The following is an 18,197-nucleotide window of genomic DNA, read 5'->3' on the forward strand; positions in this document are numbered from 1 at the left end:
CACTTCGGCCATGATGAGCAGTAAGGCCGAGACGACCGCGGCGCCCAGGATGGACTTGGCCAAGGTCGAGTGGAGGGTGCGCAGAACAAGGAGGACCACGGCCGGCAGGGTGGTGCCGGACATGTCCAAGGCCACCTTGGTCTGCAACTGCCGCTGGAGGGGGGCCAGGGCGGCCGAAATGGCCGCGGCGGCCGTCAACTTGCGCTGACGCAGGGTGGCGGGCGGACTTGTCAAAGGGTGGATCACAGATTCTTTGGGGGTGGGGGTGGCCACCTTTGTCGACGGGGCCACGCATTCCTTGTTGGCCGCATAGATGACTGCAAAAAAAGAGACGGGGGAAATTAATTTTGGTAAATTTCTCTCAGAATAAGCATAAAATCTTAAAAACACATTAAAAATGTTTTAAATTGGATTAAATCCAATATTTTATTACTTCATTTGTTGATGAGGTTTTTATCTTTTTATTATTTCTTATTTAATGCACGTAACAAAAGTATATCTTTTTTTTTATATATCTGCTTTAATAATTTTGGTGGAAACAAATTAAATAAAAAAATTGAAATTAATAATTTTGTGTTTACCTTGCGGTAAGAACGGCCAAGCAAAGGATGCAAAGAAGCTGTTGAGGCGGGCAGGCGGCTTCTTCACCTGCGTCGCGGCGTTGGCCGCATCAAGGGCGGCCAACAGGCGGACCTGAGTAACGAAGCAAGTCTCGGTCATGATGATGCGCGCAGCGGCGGCCAGGAGCTGAAACACCAAAACAGACGGTCAGGCAGGAATTTTTATGACCTCCAAGGTCAACCGAATGCATCCAAAAGAAAGAGAGAAAGAAATGCGCCTTTCATTTTACTTTTTCCCTATTAGGGCGTTTCCAAAAATCGTTTGACAGTTTCGGGTCTCGTCTGATTGTAATATTGTTAATTTTGGATTGGGCTGATCTAAAACGGGATTGAAACGGGAAAAAGTGGGATCAGCAGATGCGCGTCAATCTCGGCCTTCAATTAGACAAACAATTAATCTCGGTGCTTCAAGAGTGGTCTGTGTGTCCTATATCAACATTTCTTATTAATAGCAAGCGATGCAGCGAGATGCAAGCGCGAGGACTGGCACATCGCCAAAAATCATAATTCGCTTGTGCCCGTTTTGATTCAACTTTTGTCACACCACTGCTTATGTAATTGCTCAAACGTGGCAGGAAATTACTGCAAAAAGTGCACGTTATTTGCACAACTCCACAACTTAGCATTTTAGTACTTTATTAGTTTTATTAGAAAAAGATCTTTTTTTAATTAAAAAATGTTGATCAAAAATGTTTGCTTATAAATATTTTAATTAATAAAAAAATGGAATCTCAAGTTGTACGGCGTTTCCCATTTTCTTTTATTATTCGATTTGATGTTACATAATTTTAACTTGAAACTTGTTTTAAAAATGAACGGAGAGTAAATTGACTAGATGCAACTTTAAAATTTGTTACGAAACAGGTGGAAAAAGCATCACTACATGAGGATCCCCCCCCCCCCATAAATTGCATGTGCAAGTAATTAAAAAAGGTGTTTGTCCGAAGTTATAAATAATAAAAGTCCTTCCGACCCACGTGGTAGTGTTTGATGCAAGGAAAACGGCGGTCTTGAGAGTATTGCACAGCGCTTGGAAAAGCAGTGCGTTCCTCTTAGGCGCAAACAAGATCAACCGGATTCACTTCTACTCTCGGAATAATCGCCGCTTCCTCGCTTGCCAATGCCAATGGACGGGCGTAATTATTATATTTTTCTTCTTTCCTGAGCGACTCGTCGACTCAAAACAAACGCATGACTCAGGTGATTGCAAACCGACTGACAAAGCAAAGTGAAAATAATAATGAATTTCTTTCAACATCCGATTAAAAAGTGATTGCCCAGCGTTAAAATTTCGATTACGTAGGTGGAAATTTGCGCAGAGTCGCCAGGAATTCGACGCGAAAAATATTCTGAGCACGCGTGTCTGGCAAGATTTGAGGTATTTTAGTGCGAATTCCGTCCGAATTGCTTTGGCTGGAAGCCGCACAAGAGGAACACATCGGTTATCGAACAGGCGCGGGTCGTCTGGAGTTGAATACGAAGCCCCCAAGTGCTTTGACAGCGTGGATTTGAATGCGAAAATTCGAAAGAATGCTAAAATTAACCAAACCTGAACCAAAAACAAATCTAATTTAATATACTAAGAAATAGGTAATATTAAAAAAAATATTTATATAAATTTGAAATCCAATAAATACAATTTAAATTAAAACTTATTTAAAGAATTGTTATTTTTCACAGAAAGATGAAAATGAATATTTGCTTAACTATTTAAAGAGCTTTCAGCTTACCAATAAATAAAGTTTGCTGAAATTTAAAGACTGGCGTCTCTTTTGTTAAGGTCAGCAGAGGATTCGGATGCCGGCGATCGAGATGGGCATGCTGCGATTGCGGTGCTGCTTCGGACAACAACTGACTGACTTGATTGTGAATAGAAGAAGCGCCGGCCTCCGTTCGATCCCTTTCCCCGCCGCCGCCTACTTCGAGCAGACGTTCTCTGCACCCCAAACCCCGAAGCGCCAGATTACACCAAAGTAAATACACAGCTTTAATCTCTACAATATGTTTTAGCCAAAGTTTTTATGAATGTGAATGTAATCTGGAATTTTCAGCTAGTAAAATAAAAATACCGAAATTTTCGTGCGTCATTCAGGCTTATCAGAATAACAAAGTAGTGCAGGGAAATTTTAATTAGTCATAGCTTTTGAAAGAAAAAAAGCTTAATTTTGCGTAAATTTTATTGAAAAAAATACTTTAAACTATAATTTGAAATTAATTATGAATTTCTGACTGTTGAAATTAAAAAATTGCGTTTCTTATTTTATTTTTATTTTTTGCAACTGGAGCAATTAATTTCCGTTTGTAATCTTTTACTTTTGTACACAATTTTTAAGAACTTTTCCTGCTTCAAGAAATGAATTTGTCCAGACTTCAGCAGCACGAGCATGGATTAAACGCGTGATATTGAAAATCGGCTTGTACGTTTTCAAAGTGCAAGGGTTACCGTCCTGCTGAGAAGGCCAAACTGAGGACGATTATACACTGCAGTGGAAACAGCCAAAGTTTGGCCGAAATCACATAATATGTCAGATAAAATTAATATTTTCCTATCTCATTTTTTTCTAGAAAAACACGATAAATAAAAATAATAATTTAAGTGCAGCATCAGTGTGGAAGAGATAGTAGGAAATAGAGGATAGCTTTTCTCCTTTCAAGCTGATCGATGCACACCTTTAAGGCACGATGCACCGTTGCCATATTTTTTTATGTACATAATCCCAAGCACATGGTTAAAACGTGTTTCTAGATGCACTCGGCACTACCTGCACTTCCATATCATTTGATTTTTCGTCTCCTCGCTCTAAATGGATGCTGTTATAGAATTTAGAAACAAGTCAAGGCACTACCTTGCATGTTTGAGGTTCCAATTTAAGCGCTTGTCTTAAAAAAAGTTGCTGCTTCTTCTCCGCATGAAAAGATTTTTCAATCATTCCCAGTAGAATTTTATTACATAACGCAAGGGACGGAAGGTCATCGTTAATATCACTAATTAAAAATTAAAATTAAACACTCGTGAAGCTCATGAGTTAATTGTTCTGATATGTAATGGGCGCTTTTTATGTCTACGGTCTGCAAAGTCCAATATTTATTTAAGGGGTCAGAGTGAATTTATGAGTGACCTTTTGAACCGGCTGCACTTTTTACTTGCTTGGGGCTTTCTTATGCACTGATTAAGCACGTGATAATCACTCGGGAAACATAAGGTTTACGCTGTTTGATCTGTATTCTAAATTTAGGGGTACAAAGTTAACCATTTGTTGTTGATGAAAACAAAAACACTGTGTAGTTTAGCTCGAAAATTCTATTAGTCTAATAGAACAAAAATAGAGAAAAAAAATTGAAATCCAAACTATTTCTTACAGGGATACAGCAGTTTTTATTTAAGTTTATTTCTGTAGGATTTATATATAATTTATTTTTCTTACCATTCTTTTCACAATTTTAATTAATTTCCCATAGGGTATGAATTAATTAAACCTCATTCAAGGCTGTTTAAAGTCAAACAAAAAGTGATGAAAAAAAAATTAAAAAATTATACCATTTATTATTTCCAAATTTACGTCAAAATATGCTTAAAACAAATATTTTTAAGAGGTTTTTACGTGGTTATACTGAAAAATCTCTTTAAAATTAAACCCTGAATCTGCTTTAACCTTTACAACACAAACAAAGACACTAATCTACACTAATTAGGACAAAAAAAAACACACGCGCGCACACTAACAACTATTTGAAGAATTAAAACTTGAAAAAATAAAGATATTTTCTACAGCAACTGAAAAATTTTTAATAGGGATAAATTTGCTCGTGTTGTAAAAACAATGCAATGTGGATGTTGCGATAAAAAAGACATGCCGCAATCCACACGACAAATTGACTCATTCTTTTATGAACATAAAACTTTGAACTTGGCCGCGCTCAACTCATTTATTTTACATCCTTCTGAATATATTATTATTGTTGTATGTTTATCCGCAGCTAGAATCATGTCACACACAATTATTGTAGTGGATATCACGACTCGAGCACGCCGCGTTTTGGTCAAGTGAAGGCCTTTCTCACTGCTGGACTTTGGATGAGGAGATTCCGGATAGCCTTTATTTTCCCCACATTCGCTAGGCGTGATCAAATGACTGGCTCTAATTTCACACTTTTAGGAGCAATTAAAGGTCACTTAAACAGTGAACGGAAATATTATGTATAATTGAGGCAAAAAGAAAGCACGAGGCAGTGCACGAAAAGCGGCGCAATATAATTGCGGCTTTGCAAACGCGCTTGCCAGCGCCAGCACGCGGACACACTCTTGCTATTTTGAAAATTAGCTGCGTCGCAAGGCACCTACCTGGCTGTTTAGGACTGATTGATCTTTCGCACTTGTTGGTGTCAATAATAGCCCCAAAAATGGGTGGAACGACACGCGTAAAAGAGGACAAAATGTTAGCTTTTTCAACAATTAATGAATGTAACTATGCAATTTTTTTCTGCAGCGTAAAAAGCTTTTTAAATTAAAAAAAAATTATAAATTTCATGCAGGTAAATACCTGTAAATATTAATAACGATTCAAAAAGTAAAAAAGCAATAAATTTATAAAAATTTCAAAAACTGCAAATGTGAATTTGACCAGAAGTTCCAAAGAACAGTGGGGCAATTGAAGCCGTGATTTTATGCAATTAGAATTGAATAAAAAAATTTAATTTTAAATTACAGTTAAAAAAATAGTTCAAATAGCAGCGTAGCAAAAATATTAATTATGATTCAAATAATGTTATTAATATATAGTTTGACTTTCATGAAAGCCGTTTTTCTCTGGAAAGTCAAATAAATACAAAATGTTTTTATTGTTTATTTACAATGGACGTAACTATTCTTCAATTCCTTCCAGCAACAAGAAGACTAGTTGACGCACGACAGAAAAAAAGAAGGAAATATTTTTGTGGCTTCTTTTACATCAGAATGTGCATACCAAAGTACTTACAATTAGTTAGCGTGCGAAAATTAGAATCTATGACGCAAGGAAAATAAACAGAGCATCGGCCTGCTTTTTGAAATTAAATAAAAACTGCCGCAATCTGGCAATTGAATAATCGATAAGTCGTCTAGACACACCTAATCAGTTTTGTTTGACAAGGTGATTGACACATCACATGAAATTGGATGCCTTTCAGGCGAATCACTTGCAATGTTTCCACCACTTCCCTCACTCAATTTTGCAGCTTAAAAAGGGCGACAAAAAAACTTTTATCTTGCTTATTTTTGGAAATATTTTAAACTAATTGTAAGTTTAAAGTTTTTAATTGGAGGCGCGCCAATAAGTCACAGTAAACATTTCTCAAAGATAACTTCCAACGTACCCAACGTGAAAAAAATTAATTATGTAACAGAATAAATGAGCTAGCTGACCCCACGCAGGACTGAAGTAACTGCTCAGAATGCAGCAATAAACCATTGTCCAATCACGTGCCGACGATTGCGGTTGTTTGAATGAAACTTATCTCTGAGATTTACTACAAAACTAGTATTTGAAAAGAAGTGGAATTTTTATCACTAAAAAATACTAACAATAGATTTAATAAAAATTTAAAATAGGGAAAGTAATTTTTTGACACATTTACAGTTTGCATTTAGGTTTCAATGTGCCCCAAAAAGTGTGTCTAATAAGCAGGCTGAAAAGTGGCGCTGACTTTGACTTGTTTTCCCCAGCATTCAAGGTTCAAACATATCTTGCACCACATCTTTCATTGATAAATTGGTGCATGCAGTTGCTAAGTGAATATTAAGTAATTAACTAACTCATTTATACTATTTGCTGAGCTTTATATACTTTTAGTTGCAAATTAAGTTTATTGGTGTACCACAAGGCAATCTCTGCCTCTCGAGATACATCTTCCAAATATTCAAAGATTTATAGAGCGTTCATTTTAATTACTTTGTATGGGCTTATAGAGATCTGAAGATAATGTATCCGGTGAGTAGATAAAATGTATGAAAAATTGTGGAAAATATTTTAAGTTCAGTATCAGTTTGGTAAATAATAGAAAATTAAAACTTGATTCAGGAAATAATAATTAAATATTCACAATTACAGCTAAGTTGAAAGAATTATTTTCTCTTGTCCTTTCAAAATAAAATATTTTGAGGGATTAATTTCCTTTAAAAAAAACTGTATGCTTTTCCATTTTTAAATTATTTAAATTTTCGTCCTCATAAAAATTAAAAATTTATAGCTCTTAAAAGCTTGTAGATGAATTTTAACTCGTGAAATGCATATATTAGCCGACAAAAGTTTTCAGCGATAGCAAAAATACCTCCTGGAAAAAGAGGTGGCGCTGCCTCATTGCTGGAGTCGAGAATTGCCGCATCCTACAAAGTATGCAACCGGTGGGACTTTTATGGTTTGCTACTGGCATGAATCAAGGTGAATACCCCACAATTGCTGGTTTAACGTTGGAAAATTTAAACAATAGCAAGAAATAGCCAGAATGAAGTGCAAATGCACTCTAGGAGCAAATACCGAGGGTGAAACGTTTTTGAAACTTTAAATTTGGCCGATCGCCCGCCATTCATGAATCTTGGTTGCAATCGAAGCGTGGCCACGAGATACGTTGATTGCTCAAATGAAGCAAGTCGGCGATTTCCTGTTTACGCACACGTGCCTAATTTTAGAGCGCCGATCGCCCGATCCAATTTCTTTCTGATCGAAGGTACATTGGCGATGGCATTTGAAAAGACACCAGAAACAAACATCAGAGGTTTTGCCGCCGCAGCCAACTTGACACCTCTTGGCATTTATACAGAACACTGAAGGGACCATTATTTAATTCATTCATAGCTCTTGACTAGATGTACTTGAATTCATTGCATTAAATAGGCCATAGGAGTTCATAATTAGCGCAACCACCACGTGAACGTTCTTTATCTAGCTGAGAAAGTGGAAATTTAGTTCAAAGATAAAATGAAAATATACCTTTAGGGGGAAAAAATTATTCATTTATTAAAAATAATTATGAAAATTATTTTTTATTTGTAAAGATTTATAAAAAAAACGTTATATTAAAGAAATGAATTTGTTTATGTCAAAGAAAGAATGAATAAATTATTGTTAATCCCAGAAAAATATTATTTTATGAAGTAAAATATTTTAATAATATATAATATGAAATCTGAAAAAAAAAATATTTAACCCGCCTTTCCTGATACAGAATATCCGCATTGGTTTCAATGGAGTTGCTAAACAGTAGTGGCAAATGCGCACAACTAATAGCCAAGCTGGTTGCCTAACCGCCAGCTAATTTTCATACAGATAGACGCACGTACTTTGTAATTTTGACAAGGTCGTCTTCAATCAGTGGGAGTGCGTAAGAAGACGATAATTTTACGGCGCAAAGGTAAGTAGGCTATCTAGAATCGAGCGACAATTAATTGCACCACCCAGGCGAGAGATAAACGCGGCCAACGCTTTAGACAAAAGTGTTCTTTTTTTCTTAGGGCCGCGGTCAGTGTCGCCGCATTTGTATTTATCCCGATCCGATATTTGCGAAAGGCAAACATTGCCTGCTGTTATTGTTTGGTCTGCGCGTGTTTGACGTTGGTTAGTCGAGGTTAGGGATGCGAGTAAGAGACAGAATTGCTATTATATTATTGAGGCAGGTAAACAGTGAGAATCCAGTATTGGGAAAAATGGTTATATTGTATTTAAACACGGTGAAGGCTGAAGTGTTTCAAGATGGGTGAGAGCATCAGGAGAAATGATGAAAATGGACTCCACTACGCTCCATGAGCTAAAATCGATGAAAATTACTTGCAAATGTACTGGAGCGAGAAAGAACGAGACACGACAATGTCTAGGTCAATGAAAGTAGTCGCAGCAAAACGAAAAAATTGCTGATAGGCGAATTTCTTACAGGGGAACGTCATCAATATTAAAGTGCCATAATAAATGAATTAATTTAATTTTAATAAAAAAATCACCAAATTCATCAAAATATTTTAGTTGAAAAGAAAACGATATCTCTGCTCTCATTATGATAATAAATCCTGAGATTTAAAATTTGCATAGGTCGGCATAGGTAACAGATTTTTATTTTTCAAAGGTTGATTGGCTTTCAATTAAATAATAATGCTTATAAATACAAATTTGAAATCTCTTGCACTCCCTCAAAAGATCGGCTTTTATTTATTATGATTTTACTTAAGAATTTCAGATGTAAAATTTTCAGGATAATCCATTAAATGCATTTAAACTAATAAGGAGATTAGGCATTAGCATATTATAATTTTTTCTCCTTTTTGAAACCGCCGCCCTAATGATTTGTGCATAGTTAAGCAAAATTAATTAATCATTGTTAAATCTTCTTTTGTCAAGTTCCCTTGTGAACAGCAAGCAAAACTGCCAGACCAGAAAAGCTCCGCAGCAAATGAACTGGCACAATTACTATACTTTCAATAAACAAGCACGAATCTCTCTGCAAACTTCTCCAGAAAGTACAAAACGATTCCTGGTTTTAGAGTCGCAACTGAAAAATTTCCAATATAATATTTACGCTTCGTGGTACACGCTTTTTTCCATGGAAGAGATTATAAAATGTTGCACACCCATGTGTTTGCGCTCATTTGGACGAATGAAAAATCGCTCTCGCCACCATTATTGCTTCAACACGTCAACGTGGAAGTGCATCAAAATAGCAATCACTTGTCACGAGAAACGCGCCATCTAATTGAAATTAATGATTCACCCCTCTCGATTATGGCACACGTGTAATGTGTCGCGGCGCCTGCGAAAAATCATTTGTTTCAATATTGGCAAAAATAAAAGTGTGAACGCTTCTCGCGGGAGTGTCACATAAAACCGGCTGATATCTCGCGCCTCGGACAAGGTCAATCAAGCAGATCATCGCAGGTGACGTCACTCTTGCAAATGTCACTGACATTCGCGTTTGTTTGACTCACACTGGTGCATCTGATCAATTGAGTCGCCTCGCGGGTCAAGTTGTTAAAAATTCCTTCCCTTATGCACTCGCCAAGTAAGAATTGGAGCGGCAGGCTTTAAAGCTCAAAACACGGTTGCTGAGAAGAACCTGCAGTGGTAAGAAACTTTGCGGATCGTTTAGGAGGAACTGAGCACTCCATTCAACACCATCATGGCCAGTGCGGGTGGTGGAAATTGGAATTTGAGGCAACTAGGCTTTGATTGCATTGAAAATGGTGTTGGATTTCTGTGAGCTTTATTCGGTCAAATCTAAACTAAACAGGCATTATTTAATTGACAATTTTTTTTTGCTGTTTGCATCAAATCCTTATAAATAGTTAATTTATTTTAATGCTCATTCTGGCTGATTGATTTATACAAATAGTAATGAAATAAAAATATAATGAAGTAATAAGCATTCTGATTCAATCAGGCCATAAAAATAATTTGAAACTTGTAATGTTTATTGAAAAATTAGCTGGCTTAAAAAATTTAAATTTTAAATAAGATTGTTGATTTAAAAATTTAAAAAAAAAATAAGAGACTCCCAATTTATTTGAGTGACATTGTTCCTTTAAATTTTTGCAATCCTTACAATTTTTTTATCTCTTTGCTTGATATATTCGTCACGAAAATTTGAAACTTCGGCATATATAAACCATTTCTGCAAATGATTTATTACTCTTTATTCAACCTAACGACGATTTGGCAATTTAACTTTTGAGCCAAAGGTACATTAATAATAGACCTGCTCAGCACTGCGCACACTTTGAACTTGGAGCAAGTTCCGAGTGAGAGGGAATGTGCCAGAAAAGGTGTTTAATTATTTGTATTCGACGGTTGATGGTAAACCTTTTCCGCCGTCTGCGTGTTTAGTCCAAAGTTCTTGTTGCAAGAAACGGAAACGGGAACGACGAATAAATAATAACAAAAGAGTGTGTTGCTGAATTGCATAACGTTGCGATTAAAATAGGATTTGCTTTCGTTATTCTCATTGCATTAATTATAAGTAAGTGACGTCAATTCAGAAGCATGTCCATTTGGTGGCTCAATTACAATATAAGCGCCACATGAACACCGGTTATGAAGATTTATTTTCTAATAAATAATTGTTTGAACAAGGCATTTTTTTTTTAATCAATCAATTTCTAGATTTAATTAATTTAATTAATTATAGTCTGATTTATCAAGAAAACCAAATGAGAGATTATTCAATCAAATAGTAAACATATAAACTTGAAAATTAAATCAAAGAAAAAGTTTAGCAAGAGAAGATGAAAACTAAAGTTCATTTCTAGGTTCACGGGCAGTTGGCGACAGGTGTTAACTTTATTAACAAAATTTCGTCGTTATAAATTAATCAGGGGCGCACGCGAGACAATAAAAAGCGACGATATTCGCGTGATTTTTTTCCGCGCTCCCACTCCGGCGGCGGCAGGCGTCGCGGTTCGCGCCACTTAAAAGCGCCGAGTCAAAGGGACTGACCGTCACAATCACTGTCAGGTCTCGCCATGCTTGTGGTCGTGGTCGCTCTCCTGCTGGGCACGGCGACGGCCCAGTTCGACGTCTACTGGAACGTGCCCACCTTCATGTGTCACAAGCACGGCGTCTTCGTCAACGCCTCGCGCTTCGGCATTTTGCAGAACGAGGGCGACCATTTTCGAGGCAACGTCATGGTCATTTTGTACGACCCGGGCCTTTTTCCCGCCTACCTAACCGACGAGCCCCAAGAAGAGGGCATTTACGAGAGCATCTTTGGCAAACAGCAGTACAGCGTTGTCGCCCGGAACGGCGGCTTGCCGCAAAAAGGAAACCTCACGCTACACCTCGAGGCCATGAGGAACACAATCAACGAGCTCATCCCCAACCCCATGTTTTCAGGTAGAATTTTTCAACTTTCTTAAAAAGGTTCCCAATCACCTAATCAGACTTATGTACGCCTTAACTCTTCAAGAGTGTGGTTTAATTATTTTATAATTTATTAAGTTTATTTCTCTTATGCAAGTTCAAGTGAAAAATAAATTTCGGAAAAAAGAGAGTGAAGGGTATCGCAACTAGGGCTGGGTAAATTTTCAAAAATTGGATGAAAATATTTGAGAATTTAATAAAATAATTATTGATATTAACAAAAAAAAATAAAGGCTTTGATAAATTGAATAACCTTAATTATTGAGGATTTTTGACAACTTGCAAAACTTGTACTAGGAATGAAAGATTTCTATAAAAATAAGATTTTTATAATTTTTTTTCCATCAATTTTATTAAATAATATTTAATGGAATTTAAACCAGGAAGAGCAATTTGAAATAATAATATTTTAAGATAATTATACATCAAGAATCTGATCATGAACAAAAATCTCCCATGGCGCAACAAATAAGGAAGAATAATTTGATCATTATAATAAAAATAATGCTCATGACGAAGAACATGTGCGTAATTGCCACAAAATTTTACCGCAACTGCTTATTATGAAAAGGAAAATAGCTTAAGCCTCCTTTTGATCGTACTTCCTGCCTCCTTCCGAATGCATAGTTTTGTGTTTGGATGAGGAAAATTGGTTCATTAAAAAATGCGTCACAGTAAAAAATTGTATGAACTATTTTTTTTTTTTTAAATTTTTGTGAAATAAAAAAATATTCCTATTATTGCATTATTATCTGCCCGCAGCCCCTTCCCCTACGTATTCAATGAATTTCACAGATAACCTGAGATTCCAAATAGCACCCCATATGTATAATCACAGAACCATCCCCTGAAATCCAAAATGAAAGTTTTCTATGCATTCATATCTAAAATATTACGAAAAATACATATTTTATTGTAACTGAACTCAAGTTATTGTGCAACAAAATTTTGCATACGTTTAGCATAATTTTGCAAGAAGTTTATTTAGAATTCACCGATGTGAGTACATTTCTAATTATCACTTCTTCCTATAGCCTGCCTTTCAGGGCTGTGCACATAATATGGTATTATCACTTTCGCATGTCACCTACAAGGCAATGGAGGAAATTTAAATTTCAAGAGAAACCAGTTTCATAAATTTCAATAAGGCAGGTCAAGTTTACGCAAAAGATAAATTAGCCTTTCTTACTATGCTTGCGCTTGACATTAATTGGCCCGTAAAAATTTATTTTATGCATCAAAAATGATTGCGAAACTCTAAAAATCGTAATGAAAGAGAAATTAATGAAGTTCAATGTCGGACGAAAATTTATTGAATTAAGGTCATGGATTGTACGCACGATTTGATGAGGGCTGCGCTTTGTTGTTATTGATTGACGTCGCCCTATCAGCTTCAAAGAATTTCCAACGCTGAATTTTTCAATCAAGCCTCAAACTGCTGGAGACAATAAAACAATTACAGTCGGTGGCGCCTGCGTTTAATTCTGTGTCATCAGCCATCTGCATAATAAAATGCACTTCCAATTGGCGGAAGACGCAAGTTCAAGGGTGCAAATGCATAATAGGTTAACCTTTTAACGGCTGATTTATCTAGTGTGGATTCATCTGTGACTCAAACGAATTCCATAATTTGTTTAACCTGAGATTAATTTTATTTCCAGGAGCTGCAGTTATAGATTTTGAGTCTTGGCGGCCAACCTATCGTCAAAACTGGGCATCCCTAAATATTTACAGGGACAAGTCAAAAGCTCAGGCGAGGCAGGACCATCCCTTTTGGTCAAAAGAGAGCATTGAGAATGAGGTAATTCAAATAAGTTTTTGTTTTAAACTTACAATTAGCGTAAAGTTTTACAGTCAAATTATTATTTACCATGAAATCGTTTTAGAAAAATGAGATTTGAAATTTTCTTAAGTTGCAATGTAAAATTCATTTTCTAGAGTTCAAATTTTTCGTAAGTTGCTCTGTTGGTTAATTTTTTTACTAAATTTTAATATTTTTGTAGATATAATGAAAGACTTTGTTAGCTTTTCAGTATCGTTGATATCCACTTAAAAGAAATTATAAAATCACCATACGAAATTTGCATTTAAAAAAGCGCATAGCCCCTATTGCTTTTGGCACCGTGCCATAAAGCATTTAACTAAACGCGGCGGATTTGAGTCTCATTTTTACACGATCACAGACTGATTGCAAGTAGTGCGGCAAGTGAGCCACTGTCAATGTCAATAACACGCGATACAAAACATTTTAATTGGAAACAATCGCCGGCGCGCGAGTTCAGTGCTTGCGAATTATCGGGGCGCTTGTTAGCGCGTCGGCTTGGTTTTTATCGGCAGATTCGCGCGCGGTTAGTGGCAGACGTGCGTGTTTTGATTTTTAAGTAATTTTCATCAATGGGAAAAACGGGTTGAAAATGTTGACTGATTAAAACTGGGCTCCGCCGCACGTATAATCTCAATTAATAAAATGCGGGCATCACCTGCGCCAAAAAATCCAAACGCTTGACGCAAAAATAAAAAACAATTGCCAGGATTAATAAAATGATAAATTACGCTTTATTTAAATTGATGTGATTTTTTTTCAGGCAGAGAAACAATTTGAGCGGTACGGCCGGCTCTTCATGGAGCACACGCTGGCGGTGGCCAAGGACATGCGGCCCAGAGCCAAATGGGGCTACTACGCCTTTCCCTACTGCTACAATTACACGCCGAAAAACAAGGGCTTCGACTGCCCTTCCGAAGTCAAAAACGAAAACAACGCGTGAGTGAAAACAACTTAGCAAAAAATTGCATATTATGAAATTAAATTTCCAGACTTAATTGGCTGTATGCGGGCAGTGACGCTCTGTACCCCTCACTGTACATGAGCAGACAAAAACTCATTCCGGAACAGCACTTCAAATTTGTGTATGGCAGAGTTAACGAGGCCAAGAGACTGGCCAACAGAATCAAGCCCAAGAGGCCTGACGTGCTGCCCTATGTTTGGTATAGGTACTACGACGAAAACGAGTACTTGACAACAGTGAGTAAAAATAGAATTTTGGTTGAGGCATTTCGTTTCCAAAAATTTATTTTTAATTTTAAATTAAACACTAAATAATTCGGATTAAATCAGTAAAATGGAAAAAAACGAAAAATCTAACAAAACAATTTAAATAATTATTTTGGTAAATAATTAATAACTTTTTCTAGGACGACGTCTACAACTGTGTAGGAGGGCCAAGGACGTTAGGCGTCCGAGGAGTAGTTTTGTGGGGCAGCGCCAAAGACGTGAACACCAAAGACAAGTGCTTGCGCTTTGAGCGTTTTGTGCAGGAAGTGCTTGGCCCGGTTGTTGAGCACGTCAAGACTGCGCCAGTTCAGGAAATCGAGAAACGCCTCACAAGCAGAAGACGGCGAGCAAGTCTGCTGAATGTGGACTGGAAAGCTTTATTCCTGGACCCTATTGCAAATATTCTGCACAAGAAGACAAAGCAGGCCATTCCCAACAGGCAGTGAGAATGGTGTTCATGGTGTCGGGGGTGAAGGTCACCGGGCAAGGGGAGGTTTATTGTGTGATTTGACTCATAGTGAGTCCTTATTTCAGTCATCAATTGAGATCTAAATCTAAACCAAAGCAAATCTACTCAGATTTTAGACGTAAGACTGCATTCAGAGATCATAATTTGAAAACTTCCACCATTAGCTTTTTTTTTTAAATATTTCTGATATTCATTGTTGTTGTTTTCCGGAATGTGCTTAGGTTGTATAATCGTAAAAATGCATTTTGTACGTTTTTAAGTCAAATAAAATAAAAAAGAAATTATTAAAATTTATTTTCACTCACCTCTATTGACACTATTGTAAGTGGCTCATATCCAGCTGCATGGATTCGCTGCTAGGCTCGGCCAACACGATCATGTAGGTATTGGTATTTGAGAGGAACTCGTTTTGCAGAGTCCCATCAGTCTGGTTAAAAATTGGAAGTTCCACGTTGTTCAGCGTCTGATCCTGTAAATTCAACTGAACCTGACGGCAAAGAAATTAAATATTAAATTTTTTCATTCAAAAAATTTGAAGATTATTTCAAACCTTTTCTCCAGTGGCAAGCTGTACAAAATAATTGGGAGTTTCAAGAACGGGCATGGAGTAATTTTCCAATCCGAGAGGAAGCATGTCGGTGAAATTTGGGAGCATCGGGTCTCTGAGTTCAGCAAGGTCGCTCGGCATGATGAGATTGGCTGCGTCAACACAGAACCCTTCTCCAGAGTCAGCCAGCAAGTTTGGCAACTCGGCTATATTAGTAGTGCTGAAGTCAAGGTTAGCGGCTGCGATGGCTTCGGTGTAGATGTTGGGCAGGACGTGGGGCAATGAAACAGCAGGAGGGTTTGGCTTTTGGACGTACGAGTGCTCTTTGGATGTAATTCTGTTGATGCGGTCCAGTTTGGCTTTTTCTACAACTGCTGTCAGTTGTTTGCGCTTATCTTCTTCCTGCTCTTTGAGTTCTTCAACAGTGATCTATTAATATTAATTAATATCAATATTGTAGGAACATTTATAAATGAAATTTGCATTAAAAAAGCAAGATTGAACCATAAAAAGAAAATTGATTTTCAGTTTCATTGAAAAATCGAAGTTAAAATATCAAAAGTAAATATACAATTTCTTGAATAAAAAATGACAAATTAAAATTTATATTTTGTAATTGTTAATTGAAATTGAAAAAAATACACCACCATTCTTTCATTAGCACTAAAATCTTACTTTTCTGCCTATCTTGTCAGCCAACTCATCCAAATACTGTCCCATTTCTTGCGCCCCTCTCACAGCCCACTCCTTTTTCTCCCTCCCGATTTGCACATTCTGCTGCTTCTTAAATTCCCTCATACTGAAATCAGGCATGTTGTGCGTGTTTCGGATGTGCTTGGTGAGATTTCCGATCATGTTGCAGGAAAACTGGCAGAATGGACATGCATTTGGTTTTGAGTTGGAATGGACTGTCGTGTGTCTCAGCAGGTGATGTTTATTAGGAAACCTTATGCACGAAAAATTTTAATTACTATTCATTAGAGAGGACGGGGAACTCACTTTTTGCTGCAAATATCACAGACAAATTCTCTTGGCTTGTGAATGTTGTTGAAGTGGGCGTTCAGTCTCCCCTGGGCAGCAAAGGACGAAGAACAGAGGCTGCACTTAAAAGGTCTATCTCCAGTGTGGGCCCGAAGGTGCTCCAGAAAAGCACTTCTCAAGGCCACTTTCAAGCCACATACTGGACACTTGTGTGCATAATAATCACCCAAATGCTTCAGCTGAATGTGCACTCTCAAATTGCTTTTCAATTTAGCCTTGTGAGGACACTGAAAGTAAATTTCAATTTTCTATTGTTTGTTTTTATAAAAATAACAATAAAATACCAGGGCGCAATAGAAAAAGTTCTCATCCACGGTGTGGACAGTCTTGATGTGGCAATTGAGAAGTCGTTTTGCCGAAAATGTCTTTCCGCAGTATTCACAAATGTTGTCAAATTTTTTGGTGTGGGAGCTGGCAATGTGTCGGTCAAGATCGTTTTTTGTGATGGACTTGTAGGAGCATTGTGGGCACGGATGATCTCGGACATTAGCGTGCCTCTTCAAATGCACCTCTGTTTTTCAAAATATTTTAATTTTCGTAATATACAAAGAAAAGTTAAAAACATACTCAAATTGGAGACTTTCTTAAATTTTTTACTGCAAACTTTACATTTCAGTGAGGCTTTGTCCTTCTCGTGAATTTTCAAATGTCCTCGCAGGGACGCTTTGCTTTTCAAACATAAGCCACAAACCTTAAAAAATAACACATTTTAAGACCAACGAAGAGTTGAAGAATAAAATTATGTCAAATTGTGTTGCATACATACATCACATTGCAAGGGTGAGACAAATTCAATTTCCAACACATCAGTTACAGGATCAACATAAACTTCCTCAGGCCCGTTCGATTCTCCGTTTTCGATGCCAAGGAGAATTTCAAGTACATTATGGTCAATGTTAGAGCCTGAGAAAATTTTGAATAATGACGTGACACGTTAAAATAATAAATACATTTATTGTTTTAATAAAAGTACATACCAGTTCCTTGGCCCTGGTTTCCAATGACAGTTTCTGTCCTCTTGTCAATACCTTCGTCCAAAACTCCACTGTCATTTTCTGCAAGATTTGGTTCAATTTGTCGTTGGAGTTTGTCAAAGGCGAGTTTTCTTTCGCTCTCAGGCAAGTCTCTGATTTTAGCAAGGAGCAAGTCCATCTATAAAATGACAAATTTGTCATACAAAATAATATTTACTTCGCAGCGCATGGCGAACATGCGGTTCCTGAGCGTATACATGGATCAAATTATTTTATATTTCAAGCTTACTTCGTTCATTAGAGAATCCATGTTGAGGAAATAAACTCGACGGAAAAACTGCACTACGTTTTCAAAAAGCGTAGTAAAATTGCGCCAAGGTCAATTATTATAAATTCGGCGAAAAAAAGGTAAGGTGAAAAGTGCGAGCCACGCCAAAACCAAAACAAATTTCTCCTACCGCAAAAACCACGCCTACTATAAGAACTCTAACTCTTCATTGGCTGAAGACACAAACATGCAGGTCACGGCGGTAAAAAATGGTAAATTCTGAAATCAAGACGAAAATCTAAAATTGAAAATCTAAAAATGAAGTCTAACAAAATTATTTTAACTGAGTTGA

The 18,197-nt window shown here is 36.9% G+C and overlaps 3 protein-coding genes across 3 annotated transcripts in view; 2 read left to right on the plus strand and 1 right to left on the minus strand.

Moving 5' to 3' along the window:
- LOC132203466 (succinate dehydrogenase assembly factor 4, mitochondrial-like) overlaps positions 1-2,678 on the plus strand; it is a 29,041-nt gene extending 26,363 nt beyond the window's left edge. Inside the window, exon 4 of the mRNA XM_059631273.1 lies at positions 2,401-2,678. The gene's annotated coding sequence lies outside the window, so the exon portion shown is untranslated. The remainder of the gene's footprint in view (positions 1-2,400) is intronic.
- Positions 608-18,036, minus strand: LOC132203453 (zinc finger and BTB domain-containing protein 49-like). Its single transcript, XM_059631256.1, has 10 exons — positions 17,867-18,036; positions 17,581-17,755; positions 17,370-17,506; positions 17,171-17,294; positions 16,888-17,114; positions 16,562-16,830; positions 16,238-16,508; positions 15,566-15,991; positions 15,321-15,502; positions 608-747 (listed from the first exon to the last, which is right to left on the minus strand). The coding sequence occupies exons 1-9, from the start codon at positions 17,885-17,887 to the stop codon at positions 15,332-15,334; spliced, it is 1,821 nt and encodes a 606-aa protein (XP_059487239.1). The 5' UTR covers positions 17,888-18,036; the 3' UTR covers positions 608-747; positions 15,321-15,331.
- On the plus strand, positions 11,049-15,299 carry LOC132203459 (hyaluronidase B-like). The gene is made up of 5 exons (XM_059631263.1): positions 11,049-11,467; positions 13,156-13,295; positions 14,080-14,255; positions 14,309-14,516; positions 14,687-15,299. Exons 1-5 carry the CDS (start codon positions 11,098-11,100, stop codon positions 14,990-14,992), a joined length of 1,200 nt encoding a protein of 399 aa, XP_059487246.1. The 5' UTR covers positions 11,049-11,097; the 3' UTR covers positions 14,993-15,299.
- Positions 18,037-18,197: the final 161 nt, after the last annotated feature.

Source organism: Neocloeon triangulifer, unplaced genomic scaffold (genome assembly GCF_031216515.1).
Source record: "Neocloeon triangulifer isolate White Clay Creek 2 clone unplaced genomic scaffold, ASM3121651v1 ptg000017l, whole genome shotgun sequence".
Classification (NCBI taxonomy): domain Eukaryota; kingdom Metazoa; phylum Arthropoda; class Insecta; order Ephemeroptera; family Baetidae; genus Neocloeon; species Neocloeon triangulifer.